Source organism: Euleptes europaea, chromosome 3 (genome assembly GCF_029931775.1).
Source record: "Euleptes europaea isolate rEulEur1 chromosome 3, rEulEur1.hap1, whole genome shotgun sequence".
NCBI classification, from domain to species: domain Eukaryota; kingdom Metazoa; phylum Chordata; class Lepidosauria; order Squamata; family Sphaerodactylidae; genus Euleptes; species Euleptes europaea.
The window spans coordinates 54,105,304-54,127,531 of record NC_079314.1 but is presented as its reverse complement, the minus strand read 5'-3'; the positions used below and the strand labels follow the sequence as shown (position 1 = coordinate 54,127,531).

The window sequence follows — 22,228 nt, the reverse complement described above, 5'->3', positions numbered from 1 at the left end:
ATTTTGTGATTAATCTGCATGTGGTATATTTATGGTAGATCTTGCCTTGAAGTTGACGAATGAGTTGGAGGGTCTCTTCTGACCCTATGGTGCTATGAAACAGGCAAGAGTTGGGTCATCGGGAACCACAGCATGCTTTAAAAGGACTGGGACCATATGGAGGCAACAAGAGTAGCAAAGTCTCAGGTTAGCGGTTTCGAACACTAATGAGTCTCCTCCACTGCATGGATGGGGAGGGAATAGGGATGGATGGGTGCTTCACCTGCTAGCCAAGAAAAAAAAAACAGGCTGGAAAGATTAGCCTAGATAGTTTATCTTGACAGCCACTGTAAACAGTCCTAAACACATGGCTTAAGATCAGGGGCACCTGTGTTATTATTGGTCATAAAACTCAAACTCTGTGATCAAAATAATTAACCCCCATTGTGTAAATATAGGGCAGTACTTATTGCAAAGTGGATGGTTTTGGTTTTATGATTTGGCTGGGAGTTGCATAGTAGAAACAAGTGTTGTGTGAACATGCATGACAGATAAGGAGGGGCACTAAGACAAGAACTAGAAACTATGCTGAGGTATATTGGGTTGGATCCCACAAATCTGTTGTTTTCCTCTTCCCTTGACACTTCCTTGACTCCTTGTGCTGGAGGAAGGCTCCTTCACTAGCTGAACCTATCAATAGGCTCCAACCCACTGCGGTGTGAAGAATGACAATATTTCTATCCTGTGGTCATTTCATTTTTTTTAAAAAAATAATTTTTATTATTTTTTCAAATATATAAACAAACAGTTCAACAATTGATAAAGATCGATAAAGATTGATAAAGGAGGGGCACTAAGACAAGAACTAGAAACTATGCTGAGGTATATTGGGTTGGATCCCACAAATCTGTTGTTTTCCTCTTCCCTTGACACTTCCTTGACTCCTTGTGCTGGAGGAAGGCTCCTTCACTAGCTGAACCTATCAATAGGCTCCAACCCACTGCGGTGTGAAGAATGACAATATTTCTATCCTGTGGTCATTTCATTTTTTTTAAAAAAATAATTTTTATTATTTTTTCAAATATATAAACAAACAGTTCAACAATTGATAAAGATCGTAAAAAAAGGTAAAAGCAATGAATTATTGTTGAAAATACAAATATACTAAAATAAAATATGAAGATTTCCCCTTCATCTCCTTCTATCTCATTATAAATGTATATACTCTTTTGTATTAAATTCTAATCCTAATATTGTTACATATATATAGTTATAATTCTTTATCCAAAAATAAAATAAAATATATTTTCTTATTATTTCAAACCATATATAATTATTACCTTACTTCAAATCAACTTAATTATAGTAACTATATATATTAATCACAAAAAGAACATCCTTAATCACAGTAAAAAGCAGATTAGATCAATGAGTAACCCTTAAGTTCCCCTAATTGAAGTTCATTTTCACAGTAAGTTCTCCATGCCTCCCATTCACCCATAAATTGCCCATTGTCTTTTTGATTTACCAATGCCGTAAGTTTTGCCATTTCCACCAGTTCCATCATTTTTTGTATACAATCTCTTTTGTCTGGAATGTCCGGTGATTTCCATTTAGCTGCATAAATCAGTCTTACAGCATTGGTGGCATAAATTAAAAATGATCTCTGAGTTAAAATAGAATCTGGTATCATACTAAGTAGCATCATCTCAGGTGTTTTAGGTATATTGTTCTGCATAATCAATCTTATTTCATTGTAGATCATGTCCCAAAAGTTTTTCGCTTTGTCACAAGTCCACTACATGTGGTGGAATGAGCCTATTTCCATATTACATTTCCAACATTTCCACCTATATATCATTTTGTAGATATTTTCTCTTAATGATTGGGCGAGAATAAGCTTCATGTCTTGAGACCATTTCATGATCCAGTTCCCATTTCTAAGCTTCTGGCAAACCTGTTTAACTAGTTTTCTTGAAGCATGAGAGCCAACAAATTATATTAAAAAGAGGAACCTTGTACTTTCAAGATTTTGCTGATTTCTTCTTGAAAAGGCTTCATGAATCAGGGCAAGACATCAGTCATACCTTATGGATATTGTATGTCAAATAGAATAGGGTTGCCAGCTCTTGGCTGGGAAATACCTGGAGATTTGGTGGTGGAGCCTGAGGACAGCAGGGTTTGAAGAGGGGAGGGACTTCAATGCCATAGAGTCCAATTGCCCAAGTGGCCATTTTCTCCAGGGCAACTGATCTGTCTCCTGGAGATCAGTTGTAATAAGGGGAGATCTCCAGCCACCACCTGCAGGCTGGCAATCCTACATAGAAAGAAGGTAATTCAGTGACCTTAACACTGGTGAAAATCAGATGATATTTATATTCCATTGGGTTTAGAATTTCAGGCTTTTAATAATATTGGATAACATTGACAAAAGTTTACAAAACACAAGTGATACAAGTGGGAATCTTTATGATTGTAATGAGTTCATTTTGAAAAAAAATTTCAGCTGGAAAAGTGGCTTATGAAGTGGACAGAGCAAGACAAACCATCTTGGTGAATGTATCTGATGTGGCCCAAAGCACTGATTATTACGTTCGTTTATGCCATCAGCGGTTCTTATGTGAGGATGTGGGACCGGTCACCTTGGTAAGTGCTTACTATATACTGAAAATGGTTTGTGGAAATGATTCATCTAAGCCAGTGGTCTTCAGCCCATGGGATGCCTCACAGAGCTGCCATTTTTTATTGTCTTTCGGAAGCATCAGCTGAAAAGTGAGCAAGAGTATCACGTCTCTCTTTTTGCATTTGTACTGAGAGGAACAGCAGGATGGTGAGGTGAAATCGCTCAGCAGTCAAGAGGATTCCTCTGTAGCTCTGATCCTTGTGTTTTAGGATGGGCGGTGACTCTCTTGGTCTCCTGCCCATACTCGTGGTCTTGACACTATTGAGGTCATAACTTTGGCTGGCCCTCTTCCTGTCATGTGACTGTGATGTTACAGACTTGTGGCTTAGTGGATCTCATGCTGCAGTTTGCAGGTTTGAAGTGGGTCCTGACTCTGAAAAGATTGAAAACCATGGATTGAAGTGGAATCTTGTGCTGACTTTTGTTGGATTCTCTGCCCCCTGTATTTTTTTTTGTTTCTTTGTAGCATTAAAAATGAGGAGACCAGATGGAAAGGATAGGGCTTCTGTTCCTTGAATAGTTTTGTAGAATAAGGTACTTATTCAGGGGCTGGAATAGCATAGTGGCTAAGAGAATGAGATGTGATCAAAGAGGTTGCTGGTTCAACTGTCATCTCTGTCACAAACTCATTAAGCGACCAGAGTCAAGCCCCTCTGGGGGGGAATGGAATAATGCGGCCTTCCTTACAGGGATGTTGCTATGTGAGTTGAACACTTTAAGTACTGTACAAATGCTATTGTACTATTTTGGTTGTCATGTGGACCTGCCAAAATTCTGTCATCAGTGCAGCTACAGAAGCCCTCCCTCTCCTCATATGGCCACTCTAGTCCATAACAGAGGCCTGCAAACTATCTCCATGTACTCACCAAGCATATTACTGTAGATTGATTTATTCTGAGTCAACCAGAAGGCAACACATATTTTGCTTGTGGTATATCTGGAATGAACCTGAGTCAAACACAGGCTTTCAAAATAATACGCTAATACCAGAAAAGCTCTGTGAAAATAGCCTACATCTTGACCTAGTTTTTGAGAAAAGTGGAAATTGTTTGTAGACACAAGACAGATAGAGGTGTCTAAAAAAACCTAAACAAACAAAGAAATACTTGACTTGCTGCTGCTATTTTTTTCAATTTCAGATTCAAAGGAATGACCTGGTGAAATCAGTTTCTTTGCCATTTACCCAGCTGTTGCCTTGCTTGTGCATCGAGGTAAGTATTTTCAGCCTGTTTTGTCAGGATGTGTAATTTGGGCTAAAAAAGCAATTCCTCATTAAAAGGGCATTATGCTTTTTCTGAGAGAACAAAATCTCTAAATAGGAACCAAACAAACAAAATGCTGGCGGAAATCTTTCCAGAATTGTGTGCAATGCTACTTCTATTTTACCATCAACTTAAGTCCTAGATTGTGTGAGGAGAATTCCTCATGGAATCCCACAGATCTAGGATTGAGGGAAAGTGTTTCTAACATCAGAGGTTTCTGACAAAAGATGCTTTGGCTCTCAAAAGCTCATGCATTAAACATTTTATTGGTCTCTAACAGCCCATTCCTGAGAATTTGGGCAAAACTTCATAGGAGGCGGCATGACCTCCCTGCCAGCATAAGTGTGTGTAATCACGGATTTACACACACTTACACTGGCGGGGAGGCCAGTCCCGCTGGTGGCCAAGCGCCGCGGGACCACAGCATAGAGTGGCTGCGTCGGCGCAGGGGGGGATTCCAGGGGCGGGCCGGGGGGAGGAGCCGACGGTTAGGTGGCTTCCTATCTCGGTTTGGCTTGGTACGCCGGCACCGGGAACGGCAGTGCTGTTCCTTATGGGGCGAAAGGCCCTGGTTAAACAAACAAACAAACAAACAGCCGCAAAATAGCTTTTTTTTTGTTTAACGGCATACGCAAAACGGTTTAGGAGGAGGCGCAGCTGCACCTCTTCCCTGCCATCTGCGTACGCCGTCAGCTCAGGAATGGGCTGTAAATTCCTTTTATTTAATCTAGCTGAGCTCTTTCCAAAGCCCAGGACCTCTATTTTAGAAATTGTACCCTGGCTATATGTAAACATAATCTTATTTCTAAAGAGTAAGTTTGCAAATGTTTTGGAAGTGCCCATGAAAAAAAAGAAAACGATACTATTAAAATGACTGGGTTTAATCCAGTGGTGCATGAATAGAATCAGCAGCTCCCACCCCCTCCACACACACTATTGCCCTTGTAGTTCAGAAGATCCCCAGGAACAGTCGAGAGTCAGGATGTGAAGGTTTACAGAGGGAAGAGAGAATTGGTAAAAATAATCCCTCCTCTACCTCCATTAGAAATATTCACGTGCCAGAGGGAAACAAGCCCTTTGCATAAGATCAAGCCCATTGCATCCATCATACAAAGTGAAGTAATAGGACTCCCTTTAGAGTTTTAGGTAGTTAATGATGGATCATGGACACTTTTTTTTGAGGGGATAGTTTATTTAATGATTATTTAAGAAGTGTAGGCCTTTCCTTTATACTCACAGGGATACTCAGTACGTGGCTGTGTTTGTCTAAAGCAGGGGTGGGGAACCTTTTTCATGCCAAGGGCCATTTCCATATTTATAACATCATTCGAGGGCCATACCAGTTGTAGGTACCAGTTGCAGGTATCCGGGGGGGGGGAGAGGCCAGAGTTGCCAGGTCTCCAGCCACCACCTGGAGAAACTATGCAGAGAAGGAAGGGGAAGGAGGGAAAGAAGGAAGGAAAGGAAGGAAGAAAAGAGAGGGAGGGAAAGAGAGAGAGAAAGGGAGGGGTTCCCAGCTTCCCCCCCTCACACACACACAGGCATGCCCGGGAGCCATCAGGGAGATGCCTCTGCGGCTTCTCCCGCCTTTGTGCGCGTGCGCACACACAAGCCCGCCCACCCCCGGGCACGAGCAGCCGGGAGCGATCGAGGAGAAGCCTCCGCGGCTTCCCCCGCTTTCGTGGGCGCACACACACACACACATGCAAGCCAGCCAGCCAGCCAGCCCTTAACCGCATGAGCAGCCGAGAGCGATCAGAGAGAAGCCTCCGCGGCTTCCCCCTGCTTCATGCGCGCGCGCACACACACACAAAAGCCAGCCCCCAGCTGCACGAGTGGCTGGGAGTGATGGGGGAGAAACCTCTGCGGCTTCCCCTGCCTTTGCGCACACTCATGTACGTTGGCCTCGGGGGAGAGTGAGGGGAAGGCTGCATAGGAGTCCACCAAGCCAGCGGAGGGTGCAGCGCGGCCATCGGCAGGGCAATGAGAGTGGGGGAGAGGGGCAGGAGATTCGGGTGCCCCCAACAACTTTAAAATGCACCGCCGCCGCCAGGGCGCAGGCAGGGGAGAGCGGCAGGAGATTCGGGTGCCCCCAACAACTTTCTCTCTAGGAACAGGAAGCAGGGAGACTTGGGGGAAACACCCCCACAGTCACCCAATCAGCTTTTAGTTTCGTTAGCATGCTCTCCTGCCTCTCTGCAAAGCCTGAAGCGCCGGGAGAAGGGCCTGGCTAGCAATAGCTAGCTCCCGGTCTCGGCAGGTGGGCCATGGCGCTCCAGGCCTTGGCAGGCGGGCCGGGGGCCGGAGATTCCCCACCCCTGGTCTAAAGCTTCCTTGGAAGAAACCTTTAAACCTGTCTGTATGGTAGAGAGAGAGAGACTGAAATTAGTTTTCCTCCCATAAAACCTATAGGAGCAACAAAGCACTTTTGCCTGGGAGGGAGCTGGTTCTGAACTGGGTGGGCATATGGAGTTACACTGCTTTGGCATTTTCTTTACCTGTCTAGGTATTGGCTTTTCCACGTTTTTAAGGCATCCATCTGCCCTGTGCTTCAGTAAATGAACAGAGTATTTTTCAGGCATTTAAAACTATCCAGTGCTCTTTCCTCCACAAGAAACCTATCCCATAGAGACTGCCTAAAGCTGTCCCAGCATTTACAGTGCTATCCCAAGTAGAGTTACTTCAGTGAACTTCAGAAATGTATAACTCTGCTTTGGATTGTACTGTGAGTGATGCGTGAGCATAGACAGGACACAAATGAAGATGACATAAAAACAGATTTGGAATTAGATTTTAACTAATGGGAAAAAATTTAATTGTAGGCTTGGCCAGCGATTCCAGATGCACGGCGAATGCAGATGTGTCCTTTTACAAATAGTAAGTGAACTGTGTTTCCTGTATTTTTGAATATTCACTATGCTCTTTCTGAATGGCCGCTAGGTTGCAGGGTGACATAACTGATGCAATAGTAGCAGAGAAATAACATTTCTTAGCCTCCATCACCACTGCTTCATAGGTCTTACAGTGAATTCTATAACATGATCAGTCAGATTCAGTATGAATTCTCTGCCAGTGCGATTCTAGACACCTCCTGGCACTTTTCAGGTCATCCAGTAAATCAGGGGGCTGGGCTTTGTCCCAAGGGAAGGAGAGATTGTCGAGGGGCAACCTTGTCAATAGCTTCAAGGAACTTCAAATTTCACTCTTCTACTGTGAACCTCATCAGAGCATGTGTTTGGAATCCTAAAATTCCCTAGAGCATTTTGGAATCCAGTAGGAGTAATAAGCCTCCATGAGTAGGCTGTTTTAACCAGGCCCCCTGTTCTGCGGGGTGTTGGAGCCACATTGACCTTGGTGTTGAATAAGTAGTGGTTTAAACCCATGGTTTAAATCCAGGGTGTGGCCTCTTTCATGTGTTGGATTAGTCGCAATTTGGGAGAGACCCAAGGCTGACAAAGAAGCTATAAAAAATCCTGGGTAGGCCTGGGTGAGGTGTCCTTGGCATGAATGTTGAAGCCACCCAGAACAATGAGTCCTGGTATCTCCAGCACTACATCCGTGACCACCACTGCCAATTCAAACAAGGTACCCACTGTAGAATTAGGTGACTGGTAAAGAAGCAGAATGCCTAATCTATCCTAAATTACTAATGTGAGCAGCAAGCAGTCAATGCCTGTGACGGTTTGCACTAGAAGCCTATGGAAGGTGAAGTACTCAAAGAGGATAATGGCCATACCTCCCCAGCCAACTGTGCATGGTTGATGTAGGACTGAATAACTAGGTGATAGAAATGCAGGACCCATGAGGACTCACAAGTGAGATTTAATCCCCCCCCCAGTCTTTCTCTCCACACTATTGGTAGTTGGCACAAACATACCACATCATTTTCTTCCAACCATGTCTCTATAACACAAGCCAGGTCAATATCCTCTTCCTGTAACATCTCATACAGTTGTTAATGAGTGGATAGAACTTGTTCCTCTCTTTTCCCACAGCTAGGGGCAATGGGCTTTCCCTAGGCCTCCCATCTACCCTTCTAGAGTGGGGAATTACCCATCCTTATCTCCAATTTCTCACCCCCAAGAAAAATGTCCTCCACATAGCGTTGCTGTAGGCAGCCAAGAGCATCACCAGGCATGACATCACATCCTTCCAAAACTCCATCCTTCCAGTTACCCCCTCCCCAAAGCTCCCAGCATTTGCAGAGGCAGTGCTGGGGACCCTACCTTCCCTTCATCTGTTCATGGATAAGCAATTAATTTGTATTTGAGAAAAACGAATTCACATCACTATCTCCAGTACAGAAGAAATATGTTGTGTCTTACATTTTCCTCATTTCCTTGTGTGTTGTTTTTAGATACTAAGGCCCTGTGGGATGACGTTATTTATAATCCTGTTACTCAAACTCTGACTTGGGAAGCTGCCTGCCCTATTCATGTCAATGTCAGCCTTTGTAGGCTCATGAAGACAAACAATCAATGTGTTGATCTGCTGAACTCTTCAAAAACAGCTCCAGAAAAAGTAAGTACTGATAAGTATGGGGGTTACCGCACCTTCTATGTATTCCCACCGATGTATTAAGAGTTTGAGAATGTTATAAAAAACACTACTTTAAAAGGGTTTTTTGGATACTACGGCTTATAAATGGTTGGAAAATGTCTTCACAGCTAAAGGGGACAAACAAAGTGCGAACAGTATTTTTTATAATGTTTTCAAACTCTTAATACATCGGTGGGAATACGTAGAAAGTGCAAACAGTATTTTTTATAACGTTTTCAAACTCTTAATGCAAGTGCGGTAACAGCCGAAGTCTATGGCAGATGGGTATTGTTTGTGCTTGGGCTCATCATTCACTGCAGGCAAGGGTAGGGTTGAGACTCAGTTTTTGCCATTATAACCACTGTCATTTTTATTGTCCCCTCCCATTGTAGACACGACAATTAAAAATACAGAATGGCAACTGAGATCTTGGGAAATGATGTCATGAGATCGCAGCAGCCATTTGGAAGGTTGCTAGGCAACCCCAACCAATATTGCTGAGGTTTCCATGCCTTGGTTTATGTTAGCCAGTGTGTGTTTGTGTTTGGGGGGAGAAACTGAGAACAGCAGAAAGATGGAAAGAAAGAGGAAATAGGGACAAAAGGAGATGTTGTGGGAGTTGCTGGGAGGGGTTGCTGGGAAAGAAGGAGGGATGAAAAGGGGAACTGAAAATCAAGGATGCTGATTGAGAAGAAATGCTGCAGAGGCTGCCATGGGAAGGAAAAGTAGAAATAGTGTGGAGAGGAAGACGGAGGGGGGGGGGATGAGATCCTACTTGTGAGTCCTCATGGGTCCTGCATTTCTATCACAAAGTTCCTCCATGGAATTAGTATTCAATTTCCATATGGAGCATCTCATGTGATATTTATACACAGAATTGTTCCATGGTGTCTATGGTTGGTGTACACCAAGTTAAGCTTCTCATTGGCTGAATTCAGTTTTCAGTTCAGTAAATGCATTTATCCAAATTTAAATAAATGAATATACTTTCTAAGGCCTTTAAAAATGTGTGGGATGGATTTGTCTTTTTGGAGGATGCCAGTAGCTAACTATCCAATCACTGTTGTCATTCAGGTAAAATATTCTCGAATTGATGCACATCCAAGACTTTGCATGAAGGTAGATTACTTCTTTTGAATTAACCTTTTTTCTGTCCATTGTATTGTATTGTACTACAATTTCAAGCTTATTAAAAATATATTCTGGTTGATGGATTATGGTTTTTTGATGTGTGTAGTTGGACAGAAAGCACTTCTGTCTTCCTTCCTTTTGTTCCTTATCACTGCTCATTTGCTGTACTACTGGGAAGGAAAGAGAAGAAGAAGTGGTTCTTTCCCTGTGTAAGATTGAAGCATAATTTCTTTGTTTTGGTAGAGACTTATAACATGGGTCCCCTCTCCTTCTTTATAATCTCATAAATCATGGGGTAAATGTGTTATTTGATTTATCCAATGGTACAAGTAGAACCAGGGTGGGAGGGCAGGGTACAAGTAGAACCATGGATGGTATAGCTCGATCTAATCAGATCTCAGAAACTAAACAGGGTTGGTACTTGGAAGGAAGACCTCCAAGGAAGACTTTGTGCAGGAAGGCAATGGCAAACCACCTCTGTTTCGCACTTGCCTTGAAAGCCCCTTGCTGGGGTTACCATAAGTCTGCTGTGACTTGACAGCACTTTATACCCACAGACACACAAATAGAACCTAATTCACTAATGGCTCTGCAGTATGGGCTACCCATCCTAAACTCCCAGACCTCAGTAAAGTGTAGCAACCTCACCCTTCCAATTTTGCCCTGGTCCCATTACAAGGTAAGGCATGGGAATCCTTCTCTGTCACCTCCTCTGTGGCTCTGTTGAACAACTAGGGCAATCACCATTAGTAAGGTGCTGACAGATAGTTTGATGAGCAGTACACAAAGCATCAATCTTATGAATACTTTATTATTCTATTTGAATTATTTAGCCTGACAGGAAGAAGTGCCCAGCGCCAGTTTGGGTTTTGTCTTGGGCTCAGCTCAAAATAGTGTAGATCACTTCCTATGTAGCTCTGCTTTGAGTATGAGTAATAATACAGTCATATGTCATCCAACCTTTGCACAAATAAAAGTGTATTTTATTAATTTGATAAGGGAGTTGAGTGGATCTCCAAACAAGTCATAAAAATAAACATCTGGGGTGATTGCACTGAAATGCCAAGTTAAAAATTAACTGTCGAAGGCTTTCACTGTCAGAGTTCATTGGTTCTTGTAGGTTATCTGGGCTGCGTGACCGTGGTCTTGGTATTTTCTTTCCTGACATTTTGCCAGCAGCTGTGGCAGGCATCTTCAGAGGAGTAACACTGAAGACACTGTCCTTCAGTGTTACTCCTCTGAAGATGCCTGCCACAGCTGCTGGCGAAACGTCAGGAAAGAAAATACCAAGACCACGGTCACGCAGCCCGGTTAACCTACAAGAACCAATTAAAAATTAACCTTTAAAAAAAATTCCCATTGTTAGTAAAGGACTAGAAAAACACAAAGATCTTAGGGAGTATTATTTTTTTAAAAATAAACTAATGAAAAAGATCAGTTTCTCTTTCAATACAGTTTGGGAAGGAGTATGAATATTCAGCTCAGTATACCCTGCAATTTAAAAATAATTATGGGGAGGCATTTGACCCAGGTTGATTTGACCCAGATTTTTGGTTAAGGATTTAATGAGCTTGAGTAATTATCTATGAAGGACTATCATTTTGGTTTAATGGGATTTGGGCTTAATGGTACCAGAATACATCTTAAGGCAAAAGAGATCTAGATTTGCAGTGATAGTTCTAATTTATTCAACTTTTCCTGCTCTGAAGGAAGGTCATCTTGAGCTTTGGGTGTTTCTCGTCCCATTGCTTGGAGAGGCAGGACTTAATTTTAAACTACTTCCTGTCTCGGGGCGAGGAACGCCCACACTTCCAGTTATTCTCCTGCCTTGCTGGAGAGAGGACGCTCCAGCCATAGCTGGAACTTAGATCTTAGGAGATTAGCTAGGTGAATTCTTCTATCCTCTTGTTTTACTCCATTTGTTCCCCTCCTCCCCTCCTAACTGTACTGTGTTGGGTCTCTTTGTGTGTCTTGCATTCCCGTTCCGTTCCGCAGCGGCATAGGCGGTTTGCATCGGGCTTGTGAAAAGGAAAAAAAAAAAAAGACGCGCCCAAAAATGGACGCCGCGACTGCAGTAGCGGAGGAAGTCAAACTTCTCTCCGACACAGATCACAATGCAGCGCTTAGTGGCCATAACAAGCCGGCTCCCACTGTTAGCCGCTCTGGCGGGCTTTCAGAGAGGGAAGCCAAGGAAGCTCAAAAGTGGCGGCAAAGGCGACCGCGAAAAAGAGCGGGAAACATTCAAGACGACACACTAAGCTGAGTGCCTCCTCAACCTTCCAAGGTCCCTGCTGGTTCCTCCGATCGCTTAGTTGGCAAAAATACTTCCAAGACTTCAAAGGGTAAAGTACCCCCACCCCCGGATGGGAGTGGGGCCCCAGGGGAATTAACTGAGGAAAGGGTTTATCTGAGAAAAGGGTGATTTTCATAGTGGAAAACACTTTCAAACGACATTTTGAAAGGCTGCAGACCTTGATTTTATCTATCCCAAACCCAGGGGGCGCCACAGTTTACACTCAAGGGAGAGTACAGGGCTCAGTCTCTTCTCAGTCCTATGCAGGCTCAGATCCCATGCAAGAGGAGCCATGCTGCAGCCATTCTATCACTAACAAACAATGGTAAACTAAGGCGCCCTAAAAATCAGTCCCCAGTAGGCATGAATTGACCATTGGTGACGACTGTTCTTCTCTCGGCCGGGGATCTGCAACCGAGGAGGTAGGAGGTTTTGTCTCTGACGAAGAGCTCCCTGTATTTCAAGAGCAACAGCCTAAGCTGTTTAGCCCTGATGATTATTCAATCCCTGCTAGCCTAAGCCTTATTTGCCCTGGATCTATTAAGCGAGCCAGAGGCTTCTGATGAGCCCAAACCAAAAGCCAGGCGCTAAGGATCCAAGGATTATTTTCCTCAAGGTTATTCACACATTTTTAAGGTTCCATTGCCAGAGCACTTTCAGAACCTAATAAGGTCCGAGTGGGAAAAGCCACTCCATAACTAACAGTTATCTGGCAATGCCAAGAAACTGTATGAGATTAATCCTGGGGCCATGGGTATGCTAGAATTACCTGTTGTAGATGCCCCAGTTACAGCCCTGCAGTCTTCTGATTTTTTTACTGAAGATGGGGGAGGATTTATTAATGATATGTGGACAGAAAAATGGACTTGCTGTCTAGAAAGGAGCACGAGGCCTCAGCCTTGGCGATTCAGGCTAACGCGACCACAGCACTCATAGCCAGAGCCACTAATGCTTGGACCAAAAAAAAAGCTTATTAAGCTTTTGCCCACAGCCGATAATAGGGTGGCTGAAGGCCTTTCTAGAGTTCTACAGGCGTCTTCCTTCATGGCAGATGCATCCCTAGATGCCCTAGTCTTTGCCTCCAGAGCTGTGGCTTCTAACACAGCTATTAGAAGGGCCTTGTGGCTACGATCTTGGCACGTTCACTATAGATCTAAATCCATTTTTGCTGGCTCATCCTTTTAAGCGAGGAAAACTCTTTGGAGAGAGATTAGATAAGATGCTGTTCGACACCAAGGACAAGAACAGATATATGTTAAAGAACCATAGGAAGGACTATAGGCCAAATCAATACCAACAGTCCTTTCATTCCTCCCATACGCTGTCTAGGTTTAGACAGGATCAACGGCATCCCTCCTGGCCCTCCCAGAGAGGCTCCTTTCAAAGGTTCAATAGATTCAACTGCACCCCCCAAGTCCCAACCTTCAGAGGGGACAAATCGGACAAATTCCCAAGAAGGAACAAACAGTGACGCCAACGTCACAGTAGTGGGGGGAAGACTGCAAATGTTCCTCCCACAGTGGGGCAGAGCCCAGGCGAATGCCTGGGTTCTGCAATTAATCCAACAGGGATATGCAATAGAGTTTCAAAGGAAATCACCAGATCGAAGTGTGAAGTCCCCACAATATCAAACCAAAGACAAACACAAGAGAACTATGGAGGCCATTTTGCCTCCCTTCAAATAGGAAAAGAACGGGGACTGGAGGGCGATTTTAGATCTCAAATTTGTCATTCGCTTCATCCCAACAAGTCATTTCCATATGGAGATGCTGAGAACCATTGTCGAAGCCCTGCGACCTGGCACCTACATGACTTCCATAGATCTAAAAACCGAAGCCTATACGCGTATCCCTATTCACACTGCCCATCGGCGCCTTCTCAGGTTCAATTACATGAACCTCCAGGTGCAATTCAAAGCCTTGCCCTCCAGTCTTACATCCGCCTCAAAGGTCCTAGTGACTGCTGTCGCCCCTTGAGGAAGGAAGGGATCCAGCTGCATCCCTACCTCAACGACCTCCTCGTATGCGCACCTGCCAAGCAGCTAGCCACCAGACACACCAACCAAATCATTCAGACCTTACAGGGTCTTGGTTACCTAATCAACAGAGCCAAAAGCTACCTGATTCCAGCCCAATGCATCCTTCACCTGGGGGCCTTCATAGACTCCAAGGTCTTTCTACCCGAGGCCGAGGCACTCAAGATAGCTTTACTGGCCAAGTCCACAGGCAAAGCTCCACAACATCACCTCATGGCTCTCACAAGACTTCTAGGATTAATGACATCCTGCATCGGCTTAGTGCCCTGGTCCCGGTTCCACACCAGGCCCCTTCAGGTAGCTCTACGACCCTTCAAGCTGCTCATTTCGCACAAGATCGACAAGCGTATCCATCTGGCCAGCAGCCAGATCCAGACTAAGACGGTGGATAGACCAGACCAATCTGACAGTGGGCCAGACTTACCTACATGAGACTCCCATCCAGTCTTCTGCTCAGGGCATTTGGGCCCCTCAGAAACCAACTCCACATCAATCTCTCGGAGTTAAGAACGGTGAGGTAGCTCTGCTGGAGTTCCATCACATCCTGAAGAACAATCATGTCCTCATACAAACCGACAATGTGGACTCCCAGGCCCATATCAACAAACGGGGCGGATCCAGGTCCTCACGCTTGCATCAGGAAGCCTCTGTCATCATGATCTGGGAGGAGAAACATCTACTTTCCTTGAGAGTGGAACATGTCAGAGGCATACACATCCTAGAAGCGGATTGACTCAGCCGCCAGTCCATCCAGGAAGGGGAGTGGTCATTAGACCCTCACATCTTCCTCTTAATAACCAACCGATTTGGTATCCCGATGTGGGCCTGTTCGCCTCCGCGCAGAATCAACAAGTTCACAGATTTTTCTCCCGGTTCTTCCACCCGAATGTGGAGCAAGCGGACAATCTATTGTTCCCCTGGCCTCAGGGTCTGATGTACGGGTTCCTTCCTCTGCCGATTCTTCCGAAAGTCATCCGAAAGATCAGGTCAGAGAGGGCAGAAATAATACTGGTAGCCCCACACTGGCCATGCCGGCCGTGGTTCCCAGCTCTGATGGAAATGTCAATTCGTACTCCATGGCAGTTACCGATAAGCCGGGATCTCCTACGTCAAGGTCCATTGATCCTCCCGGACCCAGGATGGTTCCAGTGGAACGCGTGGAGGTTGAGAGGACTAGGCTTCTAGACCCGGGCCTGTCACAAGATGTAGTCTCAACCATTTTACAAACCAGACAACCTTCCACTAAAAGGATATATGAGTATACTTGGAAGACCTTCTCCAGGTGATGTGGATGAAAGTCGGCCAACCCCAGATCACCTTCCTTGCCACAACTGTTGGTGTTCTTACAGGACGGAGTACGTCAAAATCTCAGAGCATCCACTCTCCGGAAGCAATCTTAGCTATTGTCTCAATATGTCCAAAGCTTGACGGGATTCCGCTGTCTTCTCATCTGGAGGTGAAAGCCTTATCAAGGGAGTGGCGCAATCCACTCCCCATGTTGGCACATCATTTTCCAACTCGGAGGCTTAACATGGTTCCTTTAGCTCTCACCTAGAAACCATTCGAGCCAATGAGGAAAGTTCCCTTACGTTTCCGCAGAACGACGTTTCCTCAGACTGAAGATGTTCCTAATGGCGGTCACCTCGGCCAGACGCGTGTCGGAGTTGGGAGTACTTTCCATACACAAGGATCTATGCATATTCCACGAAGACAAGGTGGCCCTTCGAATCGACCCCTCCTTCACTCCCAAAGTGAACTTGCATTACCACCATGCTCAGGAGATTCATCTCCCTCCCTTCTGCCCCAATCCAACCAATCCCAAAGAACGTAACTGGCATACCTTAGATCTACGTCAGGCATTGAGTATATACATTTCAAGAACAGTTACAATCAGGAAAACGGAGTTCTGTTTATCTCAATATCAGCTCCCAACAAAGGCATGCACATGTCACGCCAAGCGATAAGTTCGACCATTCGCGGCCGTATCAGAGAAGCATACCTGGCCAGCGTCCTGCACGTACCATCCGGCATCACTGCACACTCCCTGCGATGTACTGTTACCTCAGTGGCCTTCTTTAAGCAAGCATCCACAAAAGAAATCTGTAAGACGGCTACGGGGTCCAATGTCTCCACGTTCATCAGGCAACACCGTATCAATACAATGGCATCGGCAGAAGTAGCCCTTGGGAGACGGATTTTACAACTCGTGGTGGAAGATGATGACAACTAATTCCCACCCGATTCAATTGCTCTTAGACATCCCAAAGCTCAAGATGACCTTCCTTCAGAGCGGGAAAGGTACATTGTTTACCGAGAAGGTCCTTTCCGCTCTGAAGTAGAAGGTCATCTTGCCCACCCGGAGATAGATCATCATCTTCCAGGGTGGCTGACCAACGGGACTCAGCCAAGCAGTTACTGGTATACAAAGATAAATGATACTAATGCATAGAGTCCTTGTTAATGTTTGTGGTTTAACCACTGAGTTGTGTTCCTATGTTATAAGGGTTACTGTTACATTCCTGTTACAGAGTTAGACAGTTACTATGTGTTAGCTGTTATGTTGGTTTTCCTTGTTTTCCTTGTCTCTCGTGAGCTTTTAGTAGAAAAACTGGAAATGTGGGCGTTCCTCGCCCCGAGACAGGAAGTAGTTTAAAATTAAGTCCTGCCTCTCCAAGCAATGGGACGAGAAACACCCAAAGCTCAAGATGACCTTCTACTTCAGAGCAGAAAGGACCTTCTCGGTGAGTAAACAATGTACCTTTTGTACCATTCTACTGAAATTATAAATTCAGACTGGGTAAAATTCATGCAACTAACCACTTTTTAAAAAAATTTCAGTTTACAACGAAGCATGGCTCTTGGGTTAGATGCCCGTTTGTTCGTGGAACTGCCCCAGGTAAAACATTCATCATGGTTCTAAAATATCTCCTTACATGAATAATGGATTTATTGGATTTACAGTAACCATAGCACAACAAAACTGCCTAGCTCTGATGGATTGTTCCAAGTTCAATCACTTTCCAAAGGTGGATTGGAATGTTGAAAAAAATGGTGGCATTTGGTGGTTTAACTGCTTTAACCTAGTTGTCTGCCCATGAGTTGGGGGTTGTTGGATTTTGGTGGGAGAAGGGTTAGGAGGTCTGCTGGTTAAGCAAGGAGTCCGTTAGGGACTTTTGGCATTATAAAGATAGGTAGGGTTTAGGTACTGTTCCTGTCAAAAACAATTAAAAGTTAAAAGCCCTTTTGTTTCTTGTTATAGACAGTCAAACAAGAAACCATGTCTGTGCTTTCACAGGCCCCAGCATGCAAGTAACTTTGTTACTGTAATACTGAGAGGGCTGGAGGGAAGGAAAACAAACAAACAAAACAATCAAGCTGCACATACGAATGAAATAGCCCTGGTTCTTCATTATTTTCATTAAGCCTACTGTGTGGTTCCTTCAAAGCTATAATCGCCTCATAACAGGCCAAGAGAATGCTGGGTGAGACCTTGAGTCCAGGCATTGCCCTCATTAAGGGTGAGAAGGCTAATCAGTCCCCAAAGCTTCAAATATAAAAATAAAAGTGTAAGAACAAGCATAAGAAGTTTGTAGGGTGTGAAATTTAAATCCCTAGTTTTTAGGTCTGGAGATGTGGAGGTGTCATCACACTAGTCTACACCCTGTCATATCTCAGGGGTGTTTAAAAGAATAGATTTTAAGAACCATCAAATTGGAAACACTAGTAAGTTTCATTAGTACCGCCTACTGTGGAAGAAGCAGTAGAAGTGCCTGTATGTCTTGCAGAAGTTGTAAATGTGAAATTCATGGGATTCCACTCTTAGGTTTCGAAATTAGGCTCATAGAATTAGCACTGGGTTGGGAACTTTGCAAGCTGTGTTCAAAGCTTAGACATTGATGCATGAGATAGAGTTGTGTAATTGGTCATAATCCCATCTGTAAATAGTCCATAAATGATAATAAATAATAACAGTATCATAATATTGTGAGAAGAAATGGACATTTGGTTATCAGCGCTGAGACTCAGAGATAAAGTTGGATGTTGGTCAAAAAGATCCCTCAGTCTGCCAGCAGAAGGCATTGATGGTTATGGATATTTCTCACATTCTCTCCCCCTCCAGCAGTTCCATCCAACCCTGGGAAAATTGATTTCTGGGTCAAGAGACTTGCATGGGCTTCTGCTAATAAAATAGAGAGGGGACCATTTGACTGTATCCCCCTTCCCCACTGCAGCTTCCCAATCAGTGTGGCTATTAGTCCATGCAGGTGTCATGACCTAGTTGTCTGGCCATGATGACTTACCTGCCTCCAACTAGATGGAGGAGAGTTTGAGCAGCTGCTGCAGTGGAGGATGTTTCTGGGTCATTGCTGCTCTATCAACTGAGCAGCTGTTCAAGAGGGTGGTGGGGCAGAGCTATAGAAGAAGCTGGGAGAGAGTCCAGTGTCTGGTGGAATGGGAGTTCTCATGAGAACTTGGACATTCTAAGGGAGCATAGGTAACTTGTTGCTTTTTCTTTAAAAAGGTCAGGACAGCAGCTGATGGGAAGGCATCCAACTGCTGTCTCAGTGCAGGATGCAGGTAAAAAAAGGAGGAAAATTCAGGTGGTGGAGACCTTCCTCACTTTTTGATCTATGGGGGATGAAAAAGGACTGGGTGGAAGACAAGGTCAGAAGACTGGTGTGGGAGCATGGATACCACCCCCCCAGGATAACTGGGAATCAACTTTTCTGGGGTTGGATAGGACTGTGTGTGGAAGCAATGTGAGAAAGAGTCCTGATTCTTGTGCTCACAGGTCATGGAATCCAATTCAACATTGCATGTTGATAATAAAAGAATCCCTAATTCATTTGGATCACATTGTCAGTGACACTGATGTATTTATTTTTGTTTCAGCTTGGACAATGAAAGTCTTTACGACGGAAGAACAGATACAAGTTGCCTTCATGTCAAATGTTGAGGCACAGTTTTCAGTTCTTGTTTGTAACATGACTGAATCATCTTCGTGTGACTCTGCTGGAATACAACAATCCGTCTCAATGGTTTGTGCCATCTTTGTTTCTTAAAAACTCCTGGCTGCATCCAGCATGCTTGAGGCAAAATTGTTAGAAAACATGGTATGCCGTGGGAAACATCTGTGTACTCCAGTTCAGTACACCTAAACCTCAAGTTGTACATTTTCATAGCCCAAGATATTTTAATAACAATGAACAACTACATAACATTGTGAAATGAGATGTTTTCTTTTTTAAAATTACATTAAATAACAACTCTCAAGTACATTATGTTCTGTACAGCCCAAGATTGTGGGAAATTATGTAGATTTTATTACACTGAGTTACTATCTTTCGTTTTTGAGTTATTTCCTTAACATAATATCACTTCATTATCAGTTATATATATTTGTAATAGAAAGACTTGTCTTTATATTAGAAATGAAGAAAGATGAGGGGGCTTGGGATCTCAAGAAAAAGCTTCCATGGTCAAATATGTCATATTTTCTTTATCTGAAGGACAAAACACTGAATACCAGTGCTAGTAGGCAACATCAGGGGAAAGAGCTATGGCTCATTGATAGAGTATCTCCTTGGCATGCAGAAGGTCCCAGGTTCAATCCCAGACATTTACCCCTGCCCTTCGAAAGAACCCCTGCTGGTAGAGGATTTGGGATTTTTTGGCAATCCTGAAAATTTTCAGGTCGAATATACCCAATCAATCAATCAATCAATCAATCTTTAATTTACAGTCATTTGATCTAATCAAAATAACATACGATCACCATAAAACAATATTAAGGGTATACGATAGCTGCGCTCCCCTGCTAGAACCTCCAAACAAGAACAAGGTCTAATATACCCGAATCCAAATTTTACCATTTTCTAATACACACCACTAATGCTGACCTTGATGGACCAATGGTCTGATTTATCATAGGGCAGCTTCATGAGTTCATGTGAATGTCTTGGCCAGTATGCCCCATTTGTTGACCCTCTAGGGAAACTGGTTGGCTTCTGTGTGGGAAAAAAATTGCTGGAGTAAAGGGACCAGTGTCTCATCCAGCATGGCTCTTCATATACATTCAAATGCCACAAGCAAATCACATTTTATTCCTTAAGAAAATGAGCCATAAATCCTTGGGCCCAAACACTTCCCTTCTTTCTTTCCTCTTTGTCCCCTTGCAAGTGGAGCTGAAAGATTACCCTGCTGAGGAAAGTTTTTCATCTGACTTCAATGTGTTGTGGCATCTGAAATTGGAATAAATTTCTTATCCACAGACTCAGAATCTAAACAGTTCATTCTTGGCTTAGAATTCTGGTTTGTAAGCAAGAAATAAAACTCTGTTTGTTAAAACACTCAACTTGAACACCTCAACAAATAATAATTGGATGGAAGACTTTCTATACCACAAAGTTTTCCATCTTGATATGGTTGGGGGTGGGGCTGTGCAAGTCTGAGGATTTTTGGCTGGATTTTGTACAAAAACAAATGATGGTTTGTGATGCCTGAATGCAGTCTTAAGTGTTTTATGACATTTGGTAATATTGATATTGCTTTCTGAAGTAGCTTTCAGAAATCACAGGATTGGTATCACGTGCCAAGAAAATAAGAAAGTTGTGAAATGCATGCATGTGGACTGGCCTTCAAGCACCTCTTACAACAGAGGCCAGAAGCACTGGATCTTCACTGACACTCGAGTGGTGCTTCAGCCTATTGTAGCCATCCTGTCCAGACAGAGCCCTTGAAGCTTCTTAGGGGTGGAAATGTGGCTAAGTGGTAGGGCATCAGCTTTGCATGCAAAAGGTCCCTGGTTCAATCCCTGGCATTTCTGGCTAAAAGGAGCAGGTAGTAGGTGATGTGAAAGACCTCCATGTGAGACCCAGGAGAGCCACTGCCAGTTTGAGTAGACAATACTGACCATGATATACCAGGGATTTTACTCAGTATAAGCTAGCTTCATGTGCTTACCTGAGACAGTGCACAAGGCTTAAAGGAACAAGATTTGTGTCAGCTGCTCCAGCTACTTCCCACAATGAACAAAAGAAGTGGTCTAATGCAAACCGTTGTAGGTATTTTTAATTAAGATAAGAGGCATCAAATAAGGAAATGAGACATGATTATTCATCTTCATTGCCTTGAGGCTTATGGACTTTTGATTTTTTTCAGGGTGGTTTGACTTCAGCATATGTCAACATTTCAGGAAAAACATGTGGTTTGAATATCTGCATTCAGGTACAAATTCTGCCTTTAAGGTTCATTCTGTAGCTGTGTGGAAATAGCAATCAGCAGGGGAGAGCATCATGTTTGCTTCCACCACGCTGGCTCTGAGTATGATATGTCTGAAGTTTGTAAAGAGCATTATTAATCATCTAAACATGCTGCCACTCACCCAAACTGTGCTTTTATGAATTATTTAATTAATATATTTCCCCCCTAAAAACATTTCCAACTGGCACACCACCTGTGAGGGTGAAATACCATTAGGCTAATCATTAGGCTAAATTTATAATTTTAGCATCAAAAGGATGGGAAGAGTGATAAATAGTTGTTATTTTTAGTGGGTCAACGTTGAGCAAAATCAATCCCCTCCCCAAACTCTGCCCTCTCCAGGCACCCCCCCCCCCCAAATCTCTAGGAATTTCCCAGCCCAGAGTTGGCAGCTCTATGGAAAAGAGGAGGCTGAGGGGGGACACGATTGCTCTCTTTAAGCATTTGAAAGGCTGTCACTTAGAGGAGGGCAGAGAACTGTTCCTATTGGGAGCAGAGGGTAGGACTGGCAATAACAGGTTTAAATTATGGGCAGAAAGGTACCGGATGGACATTAGTTTTTTTTTTACAGTAATAGTAGTTCAGCAGTAGAATCAACTGCCTAGGGAGGAGGTGGCAGTCTTCAAGCAGTGGCTTGATGAACACTTGTCAGGGATGCTCTAGGCTGATCCTGCATTGAGCAGGAGGTTGGACTAGATGGCCTCTGTGGCCCCTTCTAACTATGATTCTATGCTTCTGCTGCCTCCTGACGTTGTGGCTTCATTCCAGCATCACAACTGAAATTACACTGTCATTGGTCATGAACACAATTTGTTGCTCTGATCACCCTTGCTTCTCCCAGCTCTCTCGTTCTCCTTGGGTTGAAGCTGCTAAAGCTCCCTGAGAAAACCTGAGCTGAGATATATAGACTATGTAAAGGGAAAATAAAATAAACTGGGCTGAAAGGCATGCAGGTTATTGCTCCTGACCTAAATTTCCCACATGTTATTTATTAAACTGATTGTTTCCCCAACATTATGCAGTGGTTGCAAGAAAAAAAAAGT

General features: G+C 43.8%; 1 protein-coding gene across 1 annotated transcript in view; it reads left to right on the top strand.

Moving 5' to 3' along the window:
• IL17REL (interleukin 17 receptor E like) overlaps window positions 1-20,662 on the top strand; it is a 59,952-nt gene extending 39,290 nt beyond the window's left edge. The window contains exons 8-14 of the mRNA XM_056846484.1: window positions 2,486-2,625; window positions 3,802-3,873; window positions 6,747-6,801; window positions 8,282-8,445; window positions 9,538-9,582; window positions 16,761-16,818; window positions 20,484-20,662. Of these exons, the coding sequence (XP_056702462.1) occupies window positions 2,486-2,625; window positions 3,802-3,873; window positions 6,747-6,801; window positions 8,282-8,445; window positions 9,538-9,582; window positions 16,761-16,818; window positions 20,484-20,662 (713 nt within the window). The remainder of the gene's footprint in view (window positions 1-2,485; window positions 2,626-3,801; window positions 3,874-6,746; window positions 6,802-8,281; window positions 8,446-9,537; window positions 9,583-16,760; window positions 16,819-20,483) is intronic.
• Window positions 20,663-22,228: the final 1,566 nt, after the last annotated feature.